The following is a 15,663-nucleotide window of genomic DNA, read 5'->3' on the forward strand; positions in this document are numbered from 1 at the left end:
AAATAGGAACACTGCCTTATTTAAGGAGTAGAATTACATTTATAATGGCGCATAGAGGGTCGTGAAGGAGCGGGCGTTACGTCTCATTAATACAATATTTAGATTAGACTTCAGAAGTTGGAAGCCCATCTTACGGCTTATCATGTTACCGGGCCCTTTTGGTTAAACATCTTGTAAAGCTGTCCTTTTGATGAACAGCAATAGTTATTCAGACTAAAAATAATAGCAGACCCGTGTAGTGGCGATCCCTGGAGAACTTTCGTGTTTTTGTAGACAGCAGACAAGAAGAGGGTGGGGGGGGAGGCATTTTGTCCTTTTTACCCCTGGTAATCCCCCTGGAAAATTAAACATGTGCTATGAATTGATATCGGCTCATGCCAGGTTAGCTCCCCGTAGAGGGCTCACGCAGTCAGTGCGGCTACATTCTTGGACTGCAGTCTGATAGTTTGTGTGTATGATGGATAGCAGCTTACGCCGCGCGCTACTGTAGAACACTGAGCTACTGTTTGCTCTGCAAGCTTATTCAACGATGTCGCTAATGACCGCTGCTTGCTGCAAGTCGGGCTTATCCCTCATTAAGAAGGGAAAAAATCTTGGGTAAAAAAAATAAAATAATAATACAGTTGAAAATAAATAAAAAATAAATATATGTATATATAATATGTGTGTATATGAAATCTCTCTCTATCTATCATTTCTATATATGTATGCATATTTCTGCGTAGGGGCAGTGCCGCCGACAGGGGACATGATGAATAAACATGTCACCACAAGTTTCTTTGGGCAGCTGATCGGTGGCAGTCCTGGGTATCGCACCCCGTTCCCGGTCAGATATTGATGACCTGTCCTATATTATACATTTGCAGAAATAATAACAGATAAATGTCCAATTTCCATGGGTTTACAATTATTTAACAACTATGTGTATTTATTTATTTATTTTTTAATGTAGGGATCACAATGTACATTTTTCCTATCAGTATGTCTTTGTAGAATGGGAGGGAGTCCACACAAACATGGGGAGAACATACAAACTCCTTGCAGATGTTGTTCCTGGTGGGATTTGAACCAGGACTCCAGCGCTGCAAGGCTACAGTGCGCCACCGTGTTGCTCCAACTATGATGTATATATCTGTCACAACGGGTTCTATCTGCGATTGTAGCATTCATAACTAGCTTCAATCCTTGCAGATTAAAGGGGTTGTCCATTCTGAGAAAATAAGTTTTTGTTTGCATACAATTTTCCAATATACTTTCTGTATCCATTCCTAAGCGTTTACTAGATCTCTGCTTGCTGTCATTCATCACTTGGCCATGGACTGATTTTTATCCCCTGGGCGTAAGCAGATTTAGAAATCCGTGACAAATTAGTACAGAAAGTATATTGAAAAATTGTACAACTATTTTTTTTTTTTTCCTATCAGTATGTCTTTGGAGTGTGGGAGGACATACAAACTCCTAGCAGATGTTGTCTTTGGCAGGATTTGAACCCAGGACTCCAGTGTTGCAAGGCTGCAGTGCTAACCACTGAGCCACCATGCTGCCTAACTTTTTACTATTTATTTTCTCAAAATGGACAATCCCTTTAACACTTTTTAGATGTCAATAGTTGTCTAGCATATTTAACAGAGGGAGGAGGCTCTGCATCCTGGCCCCTACAACACCTACCTATGGGTTACCATAGCATCTAGAGGCCTAAAAGCTAGTTCACATGGGGCAAGAGGGGGCGGATTTTGGCGTGGAATCCTCCTCAAAATCCGCCCGCTCACAATAGAGGTCTATGTAGACCGCTAGAGTTCTATTTTCCGCTAGTGGTTTGTTCCCGCTAGCGGATCAAAGAAGCGAGTTGCCCTTTCTTCAGGTGGATTCAGCTGCGGCGTTCCACCTCGCGACAGCACCCTCCACACTACGCCCATTCATTTGGGCCTAATCTGGAGCGGAAAGCCGCAACGTAATGTGCACACGTGGAATCCCTAAGTGAACTAGCCCTAAGAATAGTCCCTAGGTCTGCCAGTGGTATCTGCCTCTTGGGATATATTCGTTTTAATAATTGTCCAGAGGTGTATAGATAATACTGCTTTGGACTGTTGTTCAGGGGACAAACAAAAGAAGATTTAATTTAAAATCTTTCGCCAACATAAAGGAAAATTAACCCTTTAAAAATCTTTCGCTATTAAAAAAAAAAAAAATGCACATACTCCCTTCCATGTTAATGTGGCTGTAGTACCCTACAATGGGCTTACATAAGCCGTCGGACCACTACCAGCTTCTGACACCCAGACCCCAGAGATTACATACTGATGACTGTATGAAAAATAGATTTAGGATCCAAAAACCCCTGTAAGTGCAAAACAGTCCCGGCTATTAAGTGGTTAATACAGCACTCACTGCAGATCAAGTGTAAACTGTGCTACATTGTGGTGTGATAGGGTTAAAATTTAGGAGTCACTTGTTCGACTGATCATGATCGTATTTCACTTCGTAGTTACAGACGACTCGAAAAACGCAGAATTTGTGAAAGGGGCTACAAAGTGAACGTCCACCTGACGGGCATTGAACTATAGGACAATCGGGGACCAGTCTAGTTACGCATCCAAAGTAATGTAGCACTTGCCCTGCGAGACAAAATGACACAAAAAATTGACAATGCGACCCAAGTCGAAACGCAGCCCCAGCCGTTCCCTATACGACGTGCAAATGTGTAGAATTTATACGTCTTCTACGATCAGGGCAGTTCGGAAACTATGAAGGCATAAGGTACGAAATGTAGAATATCAACATTAATTTTTATGGGACATATGGAAATACAACTGTTAATTGAGCAATAAATTAAAAAAAATAGAAAAAAAAAAAGTCACATTTCAAAGTAACTGCAGTCGAGACCACCCCATTTACTTTTTTGGAAGCCGAGCGGATGAGTCATTTCATTCACTGACTAGCATCACTTAGGATGGAAAAACAATTAAGTCACCGACTAGGTGTTGGTTATTTGTCTTATACTCCATAGACTGTATATATGTGTGTGATATACGTGTGATATCGGCCTCTCGACAAAGTATCTTTAGGGTATCGATCACTGACGGCTCTTGGGATGACTTGGCCGATACTCTGGTGGAAACTCCAGGCTCTTATTGACACGCTCCAGGCGAGCCATCACACAGAACTGTTAACTAAAATTAATGAGATTACATTTTCTGTTTTATTTTCATTTTATAGGTCTGTATGAGCTCTTGGCTACGCTGCCGGCCCAGCTGCAGCCGCATGTGGACAGCCAGGAAGACCTGACCTTCCTTTGGGATATGTTTGGTGAAAAAAGTCTCCATTCACTGGTGAAGGTAAAGCCATATTGAAATGCCATTCATGACTCAAAGACAACATTATTAGGGATTATGTCTGAGCGGCCTCAGAACTCTTAAAACTCACGGATGGTGTAAAGTAGATATGACGATTATGAGCACAGTCTGGGCCGGTAGAACAGGAAACTGCAGTTTTTATGTTATGGAGGAGAAAGATTTCATAGTGTTGACTATTGGCACTTTTAACCCAGTCGGCAGGAAAACGTCTTCCTGTAATATTTCATGGTGGAAGTCATATTTAGTTTGTGGTGGCATTGTAAAATTAATATTTTACCGTCTGATTGCCTCGGGTTACGTTGCATTAGCTACTATAGGAAGAAAGACAATGCTAAATTAAATAAAATCTAAGCAGGTTACCTTAAAGGAAGTGTCCGGGCTTAAAGGGTTCCTACATTTTCATGAAATGTTGACATTTGTGCAGGGTCTGTTCTATGGCTGTATAAACCTTCATTCGTGTTGTCCTATCAGTTTCTGCTGCTAATAATCACATTATTGCTGAAGCACATTTTATATTTGTCTCTAAGACTGTGGGTGTGTACAATAAGGATCAGTCTGCCCTTCTTTCCTCTCCATTAATACTAATACTGGTTTATTTACATGAAATTCTGCCAGGGGGAACTGTACAATAACAAAGAAATATCTGAGCAAAACCTAAGTGAGTGTAACATAGGGGAGTCATGAACATTGGACCTCAAATGTAGGGCAAATACATGCTGGCAAGCAGCCAAAACACAGGAAAAAAAATCAGTCTGTGTGCACAGTTGGGAAAGCTGTTTGCTGTCTGTGACCAATATCCCATCTGTAATCGCACAAGCAGCTAAAAGTAGATTAAAGTACATAGAAGACTTTTTCCTGAAATTGTAAGCTATGCAATCTGCAGAATGTTCAGTCCTTTGCACAGAGCAACAGTTTGCAGAGGTGTGCGGAGACTGTGAGGAGAATCAGACCCTCCCCTCTACATTCACTGTGTGAAGTGAGAAAAGATCCGCTCCCTCCACTAACATTAGATAAGTGAGATGGAATCACAGTATCTATGGACGTACTTCCCTGGTAACAAAGGAGTGAACTACAACTTAGCTAGAAGGGAGACATCTAGTGACAGGAACTCTAGAGAGGTTTTTCTGGCAGAAAGCGGCAACATTTTTAATACAGTGCATTATATTTCTATCCATAATCTATCTAATGAGACTAAGTTGCCTGAAAAGTTTTCATATTTGCCCCCCCCTTCCCCCCCACACACATAAATTAATTTCCTCTCAAGTAGCTTCATATAATATCCACTGCCCTTCAGTGACCATTTCATCAATATATTACATACAAATTAAAAAAACAAAAAAAAAAGTTATACCCTTTCCCAGGCTCCGGCTGTAGTGCTGTCTCCAGCTTGGCGTTCTTCTTTATTGATCAGCCAAAGCCTGATCAATAAGGGTATGTTCACACAGCGAAAAATGGATTCTGCGTGTGAACGTACCACGCGGCTAGCCATGACAGGATGCCGATGCAGTGCACTGGTAGTCCGCTCTGGATTAGACCCGAATGAATGGACCAAGTTGGGAGGAAGCCTCGCGCTGCGGAATCCGCGGGAAGAAAGAGCATGTCACTACTTTTTTCCATTACTAGCTAGCGGGAAAAGAAGCGAGCGGCTCCCATAGAAGTCAATGGGAGACATTTTTGGCAGCCGATTTTGAGGTGGATTCCGTGTGAAAAAACTCAGTGTGAACGAACCCTAAGGATGCAGTAAGTAATTAAGCGCACTGTCAGCTTTCTAGGGGTCTATAAACCCACATGTGCAGGAGGACAAGAAAGGTCCTCTTTAAGTGAATGAAGCTAAACTGCAATGCCTCAGGCCATCTTTTGACCCGGCGTGGCACTGTTTTGACAAAAGCAGCCAAGTTTTTCTAATCCTGTTTAACCCCTTTAATGCCTGCTCTCTTGTGCTCCTGGAGACGAACAAAGCTGGACAGCAACTATATATTTTACCCATTGTCCTCTGTGTATATCAAAGGTGGCCGTTCTCCATTACTACTTGTCTTGGACCCTGTATACATCTCCCCTGTTCTCCATTACTTCTTGTCTTGCACCCTGTATACATCTCCCCTGTTCTCCATTACTACTTGTCTTGCACCCTGTATACATCTCCCCTGTTCTCCATTACTTCTTGTCTTGCACCCTGTATACATCTCCCCTGTTCTCCATTACTACTTGTCTTGGACTCTGTATACATCTCCCCTATTCTCCATTACTTCTTGTCTTGCACCCTGTATACATCTCCCCTGTTCTCCATTACTACTTGTCTTGGACTCTGTATACATCTCCCCTGTTCCCCATTACTTCTGGTCTTGGACCCTGTATACATCTCCCCTATTCTCCATTACTACTTGTCTTGCACCCTGTATACATCTCCCCTGTTCTCCATTACTTCTTGTCTTGCACCCTGTATACATCTCCCCTGTTCTCCATTACTTCTTGTCTTGCACCCTGTATACATCTCCCCTGTTCTCCATTACTACTTGTCTTGGACCCTGTATACATCTCCCCTGTTCTCCATTACTTCTTGTCTTGCACCCTGTATACATCTCCCCTGTTCTCCATTACTACTTGTCTTGGACCCTGTATACATCTCCCCTGTTCTCCATTACTTCTTGTCTTGCACCCTGTATACATCTCCCCTGTTCTCCATTACTACTTGTCTTGGACCCTGTATACATCTCCCCTGTTCTCCATTACTACTTGTCTTGGACCCTGTATACATCTCCCCTGTTCTCCATTACTACTTGTCTTGGACTCTGTATACATCTCCCCTGTTCTCCATTACTACTTGTCTTGGACTCTGTATACATCTCCTCTGTTCTCCATTGCTCTGCTGAACTCCATTGTTCCTTGTATTGCATGGTCCACTTTTTATTTAAATGAAGGCATGTAATGTTTCCTATGGAGATTTGTATAGCCCAGGGTGTGAGAAGCTGCAACAACCCTCGACTGAAGAAGAGTTGTCTACATGAGACCACTCGGTAATTTTTTATTTTTTTTTGGCCTATGAAATCCGCATATTTGACTATGCATTAACTAGACTGTATACAGCATTATGTAAAACAGTCCCTTTGGGTCAGCCAGCGAGGGGTTAAGCCTATACCGCTGACTATCATTGCTTATTCAACATACATAAATGTTTGCTTACCCTTGTTTGGATGGATATCTCTGACCGCCTGCACAGAACATAGTAGACTTTTTTTTTTTGTATGGTTAGCGTTAAGAACTTGGAGTTAAGCTTAAACAAATAAATGTTCAGAGAAAAAAATTATAAGGAATATATATATGTATTTTTCTGAGATCCCGCATGGCACCGCTTCAGTAGCCACATTAATTTAAAATAATTTCCTTTTACCAAAGTCAAGTGAAATTCTAGTAAGTTGTTTCATGCGATGGCTTTATTCCATAAAAATAGTGTTTCAGCTGAAAAATGTACATCGTAAGGAAACACGATGAAGGCATCTTCTCTAATACGTGTTGGTTAGAGATGTTTCAGAATTCCTGGGCTGCTTACATAGAGCAAAAGCCATATTTTTGGATGGTGGGAACGGTCTGCAGCACAGTGTGATGATCTAAGAGACAAAATCCTAAATAAAGTCTAAGCGAAAGAATGGTGTTTTATGTTGTACGTCCCCCAGACGCAGTATGAAGGGTCTCCAGAGTAATAACAGCAAATATCGTACACTGAAACAGAAAGAAGGTGAAGATCCCGGACTATAAGGCTAAGTTCTCATGATGGAATTTGTAGAAGATGGAATTCTGAAGAAGAATTTTTCCACTTGACTAAATCCACCTTGGAATCCATCGTAGAATTTGCAAATACGATACCAGTGAGACAGTATTTTTCCACCGACCATTCATTTCCATAGAAGTTCTCAGGTTGAATTCGAGTGTTTTTTTTCCACTCTCTGAAAAAAAAAAAAAAATCACCATCGTCAGCCCAATGATTGGTGGTAGATTTTGAGTGGTTTTTGTGTTGGAATCTGCCTCAAAATCCATTCCAAATTCATCCCTGTAAATATAAACTAGGGAGGAGTTCATGTGGGATTACGGACAGCGTATTTGAATCCCTCTAAGTTTTGGAGGAAATTTTTCCCATCTTAAAGGGATCTATCATTGGGAAAAGTCATTTTTAACTAATCACATCCGTGCATAGCCTTTAGAAAGGCTATTCCACACCTACCTTTAGTTTGTAAATTGCCCTCGCAGTTTTTGAATAATTCAGTTTTTATTCATATGCTAATTACACTGGGTGCACGATGCATCGTGCACCCTCTTTGCTATTATTTACTATGGGTTTATACAGCACAGGCTGCTGCTGCTGATGATGACTCAGCTTCCTGTTTGCACACACACACATGGGAGATAATAGCAGAGACGAGTGCTGCCAGGAACTTCCTGTGCTGGCTGGAAGCTCATTAGCATATGAATAAAAACGGATTTATTCAGAAACCACTGAGGCAATCTACATACTAAAGGTAGGTGTGGAATAGACTTTCTAAAGACTATGCAAGGATGTGATTAGTTAAAAATGACTTTTCCCAATGATAGAGCCCCTTTAATACTAGGCATCTGTGGGCAGAATTTCCTTAGATGGCAGCCATTTTTGGATATGGCTGCTTGCCCATTCAATAACCACTGTTGTTGGGGAATATCTCCCCAGCTCCCGAGGGATCCACATGGGATTATAGACAACTTAGTTGAATCCCCTCAATAAGTTTTCAAGGAAATTTTTCCCACCTTAATACTAGCCATAAGAGATGGTTGAGTATATTCGATCGAATACCTCCCCTGCATAGTTATTGGTGTAAAAAAAAATAAATAAAAAGCAAAGCGCCAGGGAAGGTGGGAGGGGAATCGAATTTTTCCCGCGTTTACCACGTGCTATTCGACCAAGTACACCAATATCTATGCGGGGGAGGTATTCGATCGAATACTACTCACTCATCTCTATTAGCCATCTGTGGAGAGAATTTCCCAGGATGGCAATCATTTTTGGACTGCCCATCCCATAGGCCACTATCGCTAAGGGAAGATGTCCCCAGACTACAGTGACAGGTCATGGGGAGAGGCTTTTCCCATTTGATGTAGGTTTTGGGGGAATAAATAGGGGGTCAGTGCAGGGGGTTTTGACAGTACTAATGTGAATTTCCTCTGTTTTAAGTTGGATCATTTGGCTTCTCTCACTGGAAAGAGCCGAGTCTTTCACCTCCCTATTTACTGTATATACTCGAGTATAAGCCGAGTATATATTCGGCTTATATTCGAGTCATTACGGTAATACCGTAGTTACAGACCCAGCATACAGATACGGGGGCTGGTGCCAGGCTGCAGCATCGCCACGCTCCTGGCAGAAGTAACAGGACCTTCTAGTGAAGTACTGTAAGTACTTCTGTGGTTTGAAATTGACAGCATCGCGAGGGCGATGCTGCGGGCCCGGCACCTGACCCGGTGTCTGTATGCTGGGTCTGTAACTACGGTAGCTGTAGTCTGTAGTGGTCTGTAGCTATAATGGTGCCGGTCTGCTCCAGAGCAGTCGCCATTAGAATCGGCACCTCCACCAACTCTTACAGTGGTAATGCTGTAGTTCCTGAGCACTGGAGTTACAGTGGAGATGCCCTCCGCTGCGGGGAAGCGGCAGGCGCCGCCATGCCCCTGGAGATAGGAGGGAGCGGGCACGACCGCTCTCTCAAATGCAGCCCTGAAGCGCTGAGGGAGATCCCCGGCCACTGGAGCTGAAGGGGGGATCCCTGGCAGGAGCCCGTACCTGAAGGAAGACCTCGGCCATCGGACCTGAAGGGGAACTGCCCCGGCAGAAGCGCTGAGGGGATATCCAGGTAGCCGAGTCTGCCGGGGATTCCCCTCAGCACTTTTGCCGGCGGCCAGCCACAGTTCCCCTTCAGGACCAGCAGCCGAGGTGTTCCTTCAGGTCCGCCCCTCAGCGCTCCTGCCGGGCATTCCCCTCAGCGCCTCTGTAAAGGCTCCCCGGCTGCAGCGCTTTTCTTTTGCAGGCTGCTCTATGCAGCCTACAAAAGAAATGATGATTTTTGCAATGTATTGTAATGCATTGCATTAGTGATCAGACCCCTGCTGTTCAAGACCCCCTAGGGGGTCTAATAAATGCAAAAAAAAATGTACAAAAAGTAAAAATAAATAAAGTATAAAAAATTCAAATCACCCCCCCTTTCCCTAGAACACATATAAAACTAATACTGTGAAACACATACACGTTAGGTATCCCTGTGTCCGAAAACACCCGCTCTACAAATCTATAAAAATATTTTTCCTGTATGGTAAACGCTGTAGCTGGGAAAAAAAGTTGTCTAACTGCCTCTTCCCTGACGCTGGGTTCACACCTGCGTTTGGGGTCTCCGTTCTATGGTTTCCGTCTTCTGCATGCCAGAAGACGGAAACCATAGACCGGGTCCGGCCGTGCGCGGCGGTGAGCGTTTTAGGCTCTCTGCCGCGAAACCGGATTTTTTTTATCCGGACACAGAGTACTGCATGTCCGACTCTGTGTCCGGATTAAAAAACCCGGTTTCGCGGCGGAGAGCACAAAACGCTCACCGCCACTCACAGCCGGACATCTCTCTCACCCATTCAAATGAATGGGTGAGAGAGACTCCTGCAGGTTTCCGTATCCTGCCTGTGTTTTAGGCAGGAAACGGAAACCTAAGTACGGAGTGCCGGGCCGCAGATGTGAACGAGCCCTTAGACTGTTTTTTTTTCCCCCCCACTTGGAATTCAGTCTGAAAATAGGCAGGCTAAATATAGGGGATCTGCAGTGCTCCTGTTCCGTCGGGAAGGGGTTAATAGGAGCACCGCAGATACCCTATAGTCAGCCAGACTGAATTCCAAGTAGGGGAAAAACCCCAGTCCTCAAGCTCAGGGAAGGGGCAGACAGACAACCAAAACACCCCCTCCCCTTCCCCATCACCCAGCAACTACTGCACCCAAAAACTCTGACCATTTTAATTTTTGAAATTTTCCAGTATCTGCTGCATTCCCCCCCCCCCCCCTCAGCTTATACTCGAGTCAATAAGTTTTCCCAGTTTTTTGTGGTAAAATTAAGGGCCTCGGCAGGGTATTTGTTACTTTTTAGGGCATACCCTATGCTTTTCAAAACTGACCGTTTTTGCATACTGCCTAAAAAACATGAAAATGACATAAATCCGTACCCATTTATAAAATCAGCAATAATAATATAATATAAAAATATATTAGGAAATTTCCCATAATGCAGTATCTTTGTATTATCACGGCCACCCCTTTCCCCGCCGTCTACATCTTATATACTACTATAAGGAATATGCCTGTTACAACGTATCGGCCTCCAAGTGTAAAGTGAGTGATCAGTACTTAATAGGGCACTTAGTATGGAAAGCCTTCAGGTCACCTTATCCCCAGGAGAAGACTTGTGCAGTTGCGAGTAACCACACTCAAGGCGGGGGTCTAGAACATGAGTAATTTTTAAAAAAATCCTTTTTGACTGATGTTTCCCCCAGGAGACCGCAGCCCTCCATTAAGAAAGCACACACTAACAATGTGCCTTATTTCCACGTGTAACTCTATCTATTTCTTTCCCTCTTTTACACGGGATTACTTGACTTCCAGCCCTCGGAGATACAGCGAGATACAGAACATATTTTAGTGCTAACCACAGGCCGATCAGATGAAGCCAGAGTGATGGGAATAATTTACTTTCAATATGGGGGAAAAAAGATCTAAATTACTGATCTGACAATCCGTTTCATCGCCAAGCTCGCAACTCACCTCCCAACACAAATACACATGAACTGCGAGTGAAACGCTTTCCTCTGCCAGTCTGTCCGGCTCTCAATATGGAATCTGATTTAACAAATTATTTATGTCTTGAGCAGCGAGTAAAATGTGATGTGTGTAATGAGATCAGGAGTTTATTGTCCAATTGGGATTGATTAATCTGTCTTGATAGTGGAAGGGAAATTCAGTGTCCTTCTATGATGGCCACATTTCACTGTCTAAATCTAAAGTACAGCAAAGTATCAAATTGAGGGATGAGGTAGGGGGCGCCGGACAACATATTGCATCGGGGCCCACAAGACTTTAGTTACGCCACTGTTAGAATTCTAAAATTACCACCCAAAATTTTTGGTTTTACCAGTTTGACTACACAAACACGAGGTAGGGGAAGTGTGAAATTCATGTTAGCCCATGGTCAGAATAATAGGGGCCACTGTAACCCGAATCTGATTTTTAAAAGGGTTATTTTTAAAGAGGACATTTTGCCACCTACCAGGTGGGCGGTCCTGGGTTGGAAAAGACAGACAAGGACCGCCCACTAGTGCAGAGGTTAATTAGCATATTGGGTGCGAAAACCAACAAGAAAGCTGAGGACTCGAAAAAATTCCAACCGTGCCCGAATCCTTGGAGTGGCGCCTATTTGAAGGATACAAAGAGTTGGAGTTGGTGGTAAAAACTGGTAAAACACTCCCCATTGCTGCTGAATTTTTATGTGAAATTTTCTGTATTTGGAAGGGAAATCTCATGTTAGGATCAATGCACATGGAGTATTTGGGGCGCGGATTCTGACGCGGAAAAAAAATCCTCACATTGACTTCAATGGGTTCCTTTTCCCGCACTCCAAATACTCTGTGTGCATTGATCCTTAGACATGTTATGACACATCCAAAATATATGCCATAAATGTCTGATAGATGTGTATCCTAATTGTGGAACCTGCATGTTTCCAAATCAGGACCCCCCCAAATCCCTAAGAACAGTTGAGTCATGATTTGTACGAAAATGGATGGAGAAGGCTGGACACATGTGCTACCACCTCCCCATTCATTCTCCTGGATGTAGCAGCCAGCTGCTGCCTCTCCATGTTGGATGGCTGTCGAGAGACCACTATTCTACAGGTGGGCGTGAGTCTTAAAGATGACTGGTTACGTCTTCTGGCACTAGTGGTATAAAGCTGGGCTGAATTCGGCTTTGACAGTACACGGCAAACACCTATTAGTTTCGGGACTGATATCCCTTCACTGTCAGAAGGGACGGCCTTACTGCTGGGCGTCATCACTGAGCAGTAAGAAACAACCCCTCTGACAGTACAAGACTACTGAAGAATACTGTCAGGGGGGGTGTTCCTTACTGGCCAGTGATGATGCTGAGCATTAAAGGGATTCTACCATTAAAAACTCTTTTTTTTTGTGGATAAGACGTCGGAATGGCCTTTAGAAAGGCTATTCGTCTCTTACCTTTAGATGTGATCTCTGCCGCGCCATTCCTTAGAAATACCGGTTTTTACTAGTATGCAAATTAGTTCTCTCACAGCGATGGGGGCGTCCCCACTGCTGCTCGAGAACACGCTCCAGCGACGCCTCTATCTTCGGCTGGATTCTCCCCTTCGCTGTCGTCTTCCTCCTGCGTCACCTCCGATGCCTGCGCAGTTGTCTCTGCCAGTGAGACACCAGCAAAGCCGAGTGCGAATGCCGGCGGCCATTTTTGGGAGGCCGCTCCTGCATTGAACTACAAGAGCAAGAGCGGCCTCCCAAAAATGGCCATCGGCCGGCATGCGCAGTCAGCTCTACTAGTGTCTCACTGGCAGAGCCAACTGCGCAGGCATCGGAGGAAGATGACAGAGAAGAGGAGGATCCAGCCGAAGATAGAGGCGTCGCAGGATCGTGTTCTCGAGCAGCAGTGGGGACACCCCCATCGCATTTTCAGCACTGGGGCCCGCCCCCATCGCTGCCAGAGAACTAATTTACACACTGGTAAAAACCGGTATTTCTAAGGAACGGCGCGGCGGAGATCACATCTAAAGGTAAGAGACGAATAGCCTTTCTAAAGGCTATTCCAACGTCTTATCCACAAAAAACGAGGTTTTAATGGTAGAATCCCTTTAAGGCCGACCCTTCTGACAGTGCAGGGATATCGGCGCCAAAACTAAAGGTGCCAATATCTCTGGAACCCTGGCACTTTATTCAGTGCACTGTCAGCTTTTTAATGTTATATAATACCTCCAACACCAGAGGATGTGAAATATCCTATTTAACAATTTGGTTCTGATTTTCAGTTGAATTCTGCCTCAAATTCAGCTCCAAATTCAGCGCTCATTCCACGTCCCATTGTATTTAGAGATTGAAGCAGAATGCTGAGCGAATGGCGTCCTGCTCGATCCCTACAAATTCCGCAGCTGATTCAGCCTCGGAGCCCGGGGTGTGAGACTCTTCACAGATTAGGCCAATCCCTATGAGCCTGATCAGCTGCAGAAATGGAATATCATGACATACCCCTAGAGGTGAGACGTGCTTCTATCAGACATTCCTGCTTTTGCTTCCATTTACCTAATGGTTGATATTGAAGGGTCTTCTTTTATAGAGCATTCTCCATCTTTGGTCAAGGCAAATACGATCTTATTGGTGGACAAAAGGAATGAGCTCCAGCGCCACCTTTTTGAAACGAAGTTTCCCATCCACAGAAATATGTTTCGAGATTATCGCCTCTCATCACAGCAGGTAGTGGCTAAGTGAGGGGTGTAGGTGCGGGTCAGAACCGGGAACGTCTCTCATTAGGGATAGTACGAGGACTTCTTAGGCCGTGCAAAGAATTCTGGATAAGGACTACGAAGGTATTTACACTGAAACGATTCCTTCCGCCTTTCTTGGAAAGTCTCACTTTTTCAGTCCAGCTACACAGTATCATAATATTTTTTTGGTTCTTTTGTTCTCCTTTAAACTGAATATTCAGTGAGGTAAGACGGTTTACTGAGAATGTTATTTGCAGGAATCTAAGTGTTCCAGTAGATTAGAGCAATGTTGAAATAAGTGGAGTAATCAAGATGTTCTTTGTTCTCTGTATTCCTTGGCCTTCCAAGACACAGAAAAGACAGTTTCGAGACATTAGTGCCAGACTAGTGAATGCCTGCTGGATACATTTAAGCCAAAATTGCAAAACACTTAGCGGCGTAATCTGCACAAAACGAAAAAGAGTTGTGTGTTTTGTTTTGTCCCCCCCTTCCTCCATGTTTCCTTTACGATCCTTTGCTCGATACTTTTTGTCTTCGGTAATGTAGTAGCGGGCAGAAGACATTGGCTTTTTACCTAAGTGTATGAAGTATTGTCTGCTGTTTGTTATCAAAGAAAATATTGTTTCTGAATGGTTGTAATATAGAATAAACTTCGAGCTGTAGAGATGACTTTTTCGATGGGCCCACGTCCCAGAAGCTAACAGGCTTGCAACAAATAAAACGTTGTTTTAGGCTCCACCGAAGACGAGATACGCGCTTGGCTTTATGAGAAAATTCTGTGGCTGAGGTTGCTGTAGATTTAAAGATGTAAAATGCTTTGTATGAAAGCCAGCATTGTCCATCAGTGTTCCCCCTGTCCCGTAACCTTTACGTGATCCATAGTATGCAGGAATTGCCATTGATGTCTGTTTCCTGGGGCTATTACCCCTGTATGTTTGGGGTATTTTGCGGAGTCCTGTCCCACAACTTGATCCACTGAGGTCTGAAAAGTTCGGTGGTGTAGATCATCTGATCGGCGCGTTTTTGTTTATCCAAATCTGTTGGGCTATTCTAAAGATATAAGCCCTTTTTTAGGTTATCCGGTACTGCTGCAGCCTCTTCACTACTTACCAAGCACATGTTGTGCAATGTAGAATAGTTGTGCCTGGTATTGCAGCTCAGCCCCATTTATTAGAGAGGGACTGAACTGCAGAATGGTCATGTGACCCATGGATGTGATGTCACCACCAGGGGTGAACCTGCCCCTTTCGCCGCCCGAGGCAAACGACAGAAAGCCGCCCCAACCCCCCGGGAGGAGGGGGCGGAGCAGAGGCGTGGCAGAGCAGAGGGGCAGGGCTAAACGAAGGGGCGTGGCTTAGTGGCGTTCGCAGACAGAGAGCAGGCACGGAGAGGACCTGCTCTCTGCCTGAGCGTGAGGGGAGGCTGCTGGAGCAGCGCTGCTCCAGTGGCCTCCCCAATCCACCGCTCGGTGCTAAGTCAGTCCAGGACAGATTGTCCTGGACTGGCTTAGGTGAGCAAAAATGCCGCCCTCCCCGGGGCTCTGGCGTAGCGCCGCCTGAAGCGATCACTTCAGGTCGCCTCATGGGAGGTGCGGCGCTGGTCACCACATAAGAAGGGGAAGTGGAGTTCAATATGATAGTCCTGGATAAGGGCTTTAATGGGTCGGGTGCCATCTTGATTTTTGCCTTTCCTTCTGACATGGGTGCACTCTATATTTCCTAAGATCATCTTGTCTTTGCAGAAACAGAGGGGGTAGAGTTTTATTAG

At 44.3% G+C, this 15,663-nt stretch overlaps 1 protein-coding gene across 1 annotated transcript in view; it reads left to right on the forward strand.

The window, feature by feature from the left end:
- Window positions 1-15,663, forward strand: part of MPP7 (MAGUK p55 scaffold protein 7) — a 267,439-nt gene that overhangs the window by 119,116 nt on the left and 132,660 nt on the right. The window contains exon 4 of the mRNA XM_075271728.1: window positions 3,217-3,335. Coding sequence (XP_075127829.1) covers window positions 3,217-3,335 — 119 coding nt within the window. The remainder of the gene's footprint in view (window positions 1-3,216; window positions 3,336-15,663) is intronic.

Source organism: Leptodactylus fuscus, chromosome 4, assembly GCF_031893055.1.
Source record: "Leptodactylus fuscus isolate aLepFus1 chromosome 4, aLepFus1.hap2, whole genome shotgun sequence".
Taxonomy (NCBI): domain Eukaryota; kingdom Metazoa; phylum Chordata; class Amphibia; order Anura; family Leptodactylidae; genus Leptodactylus; species Leptodactylus fuscus.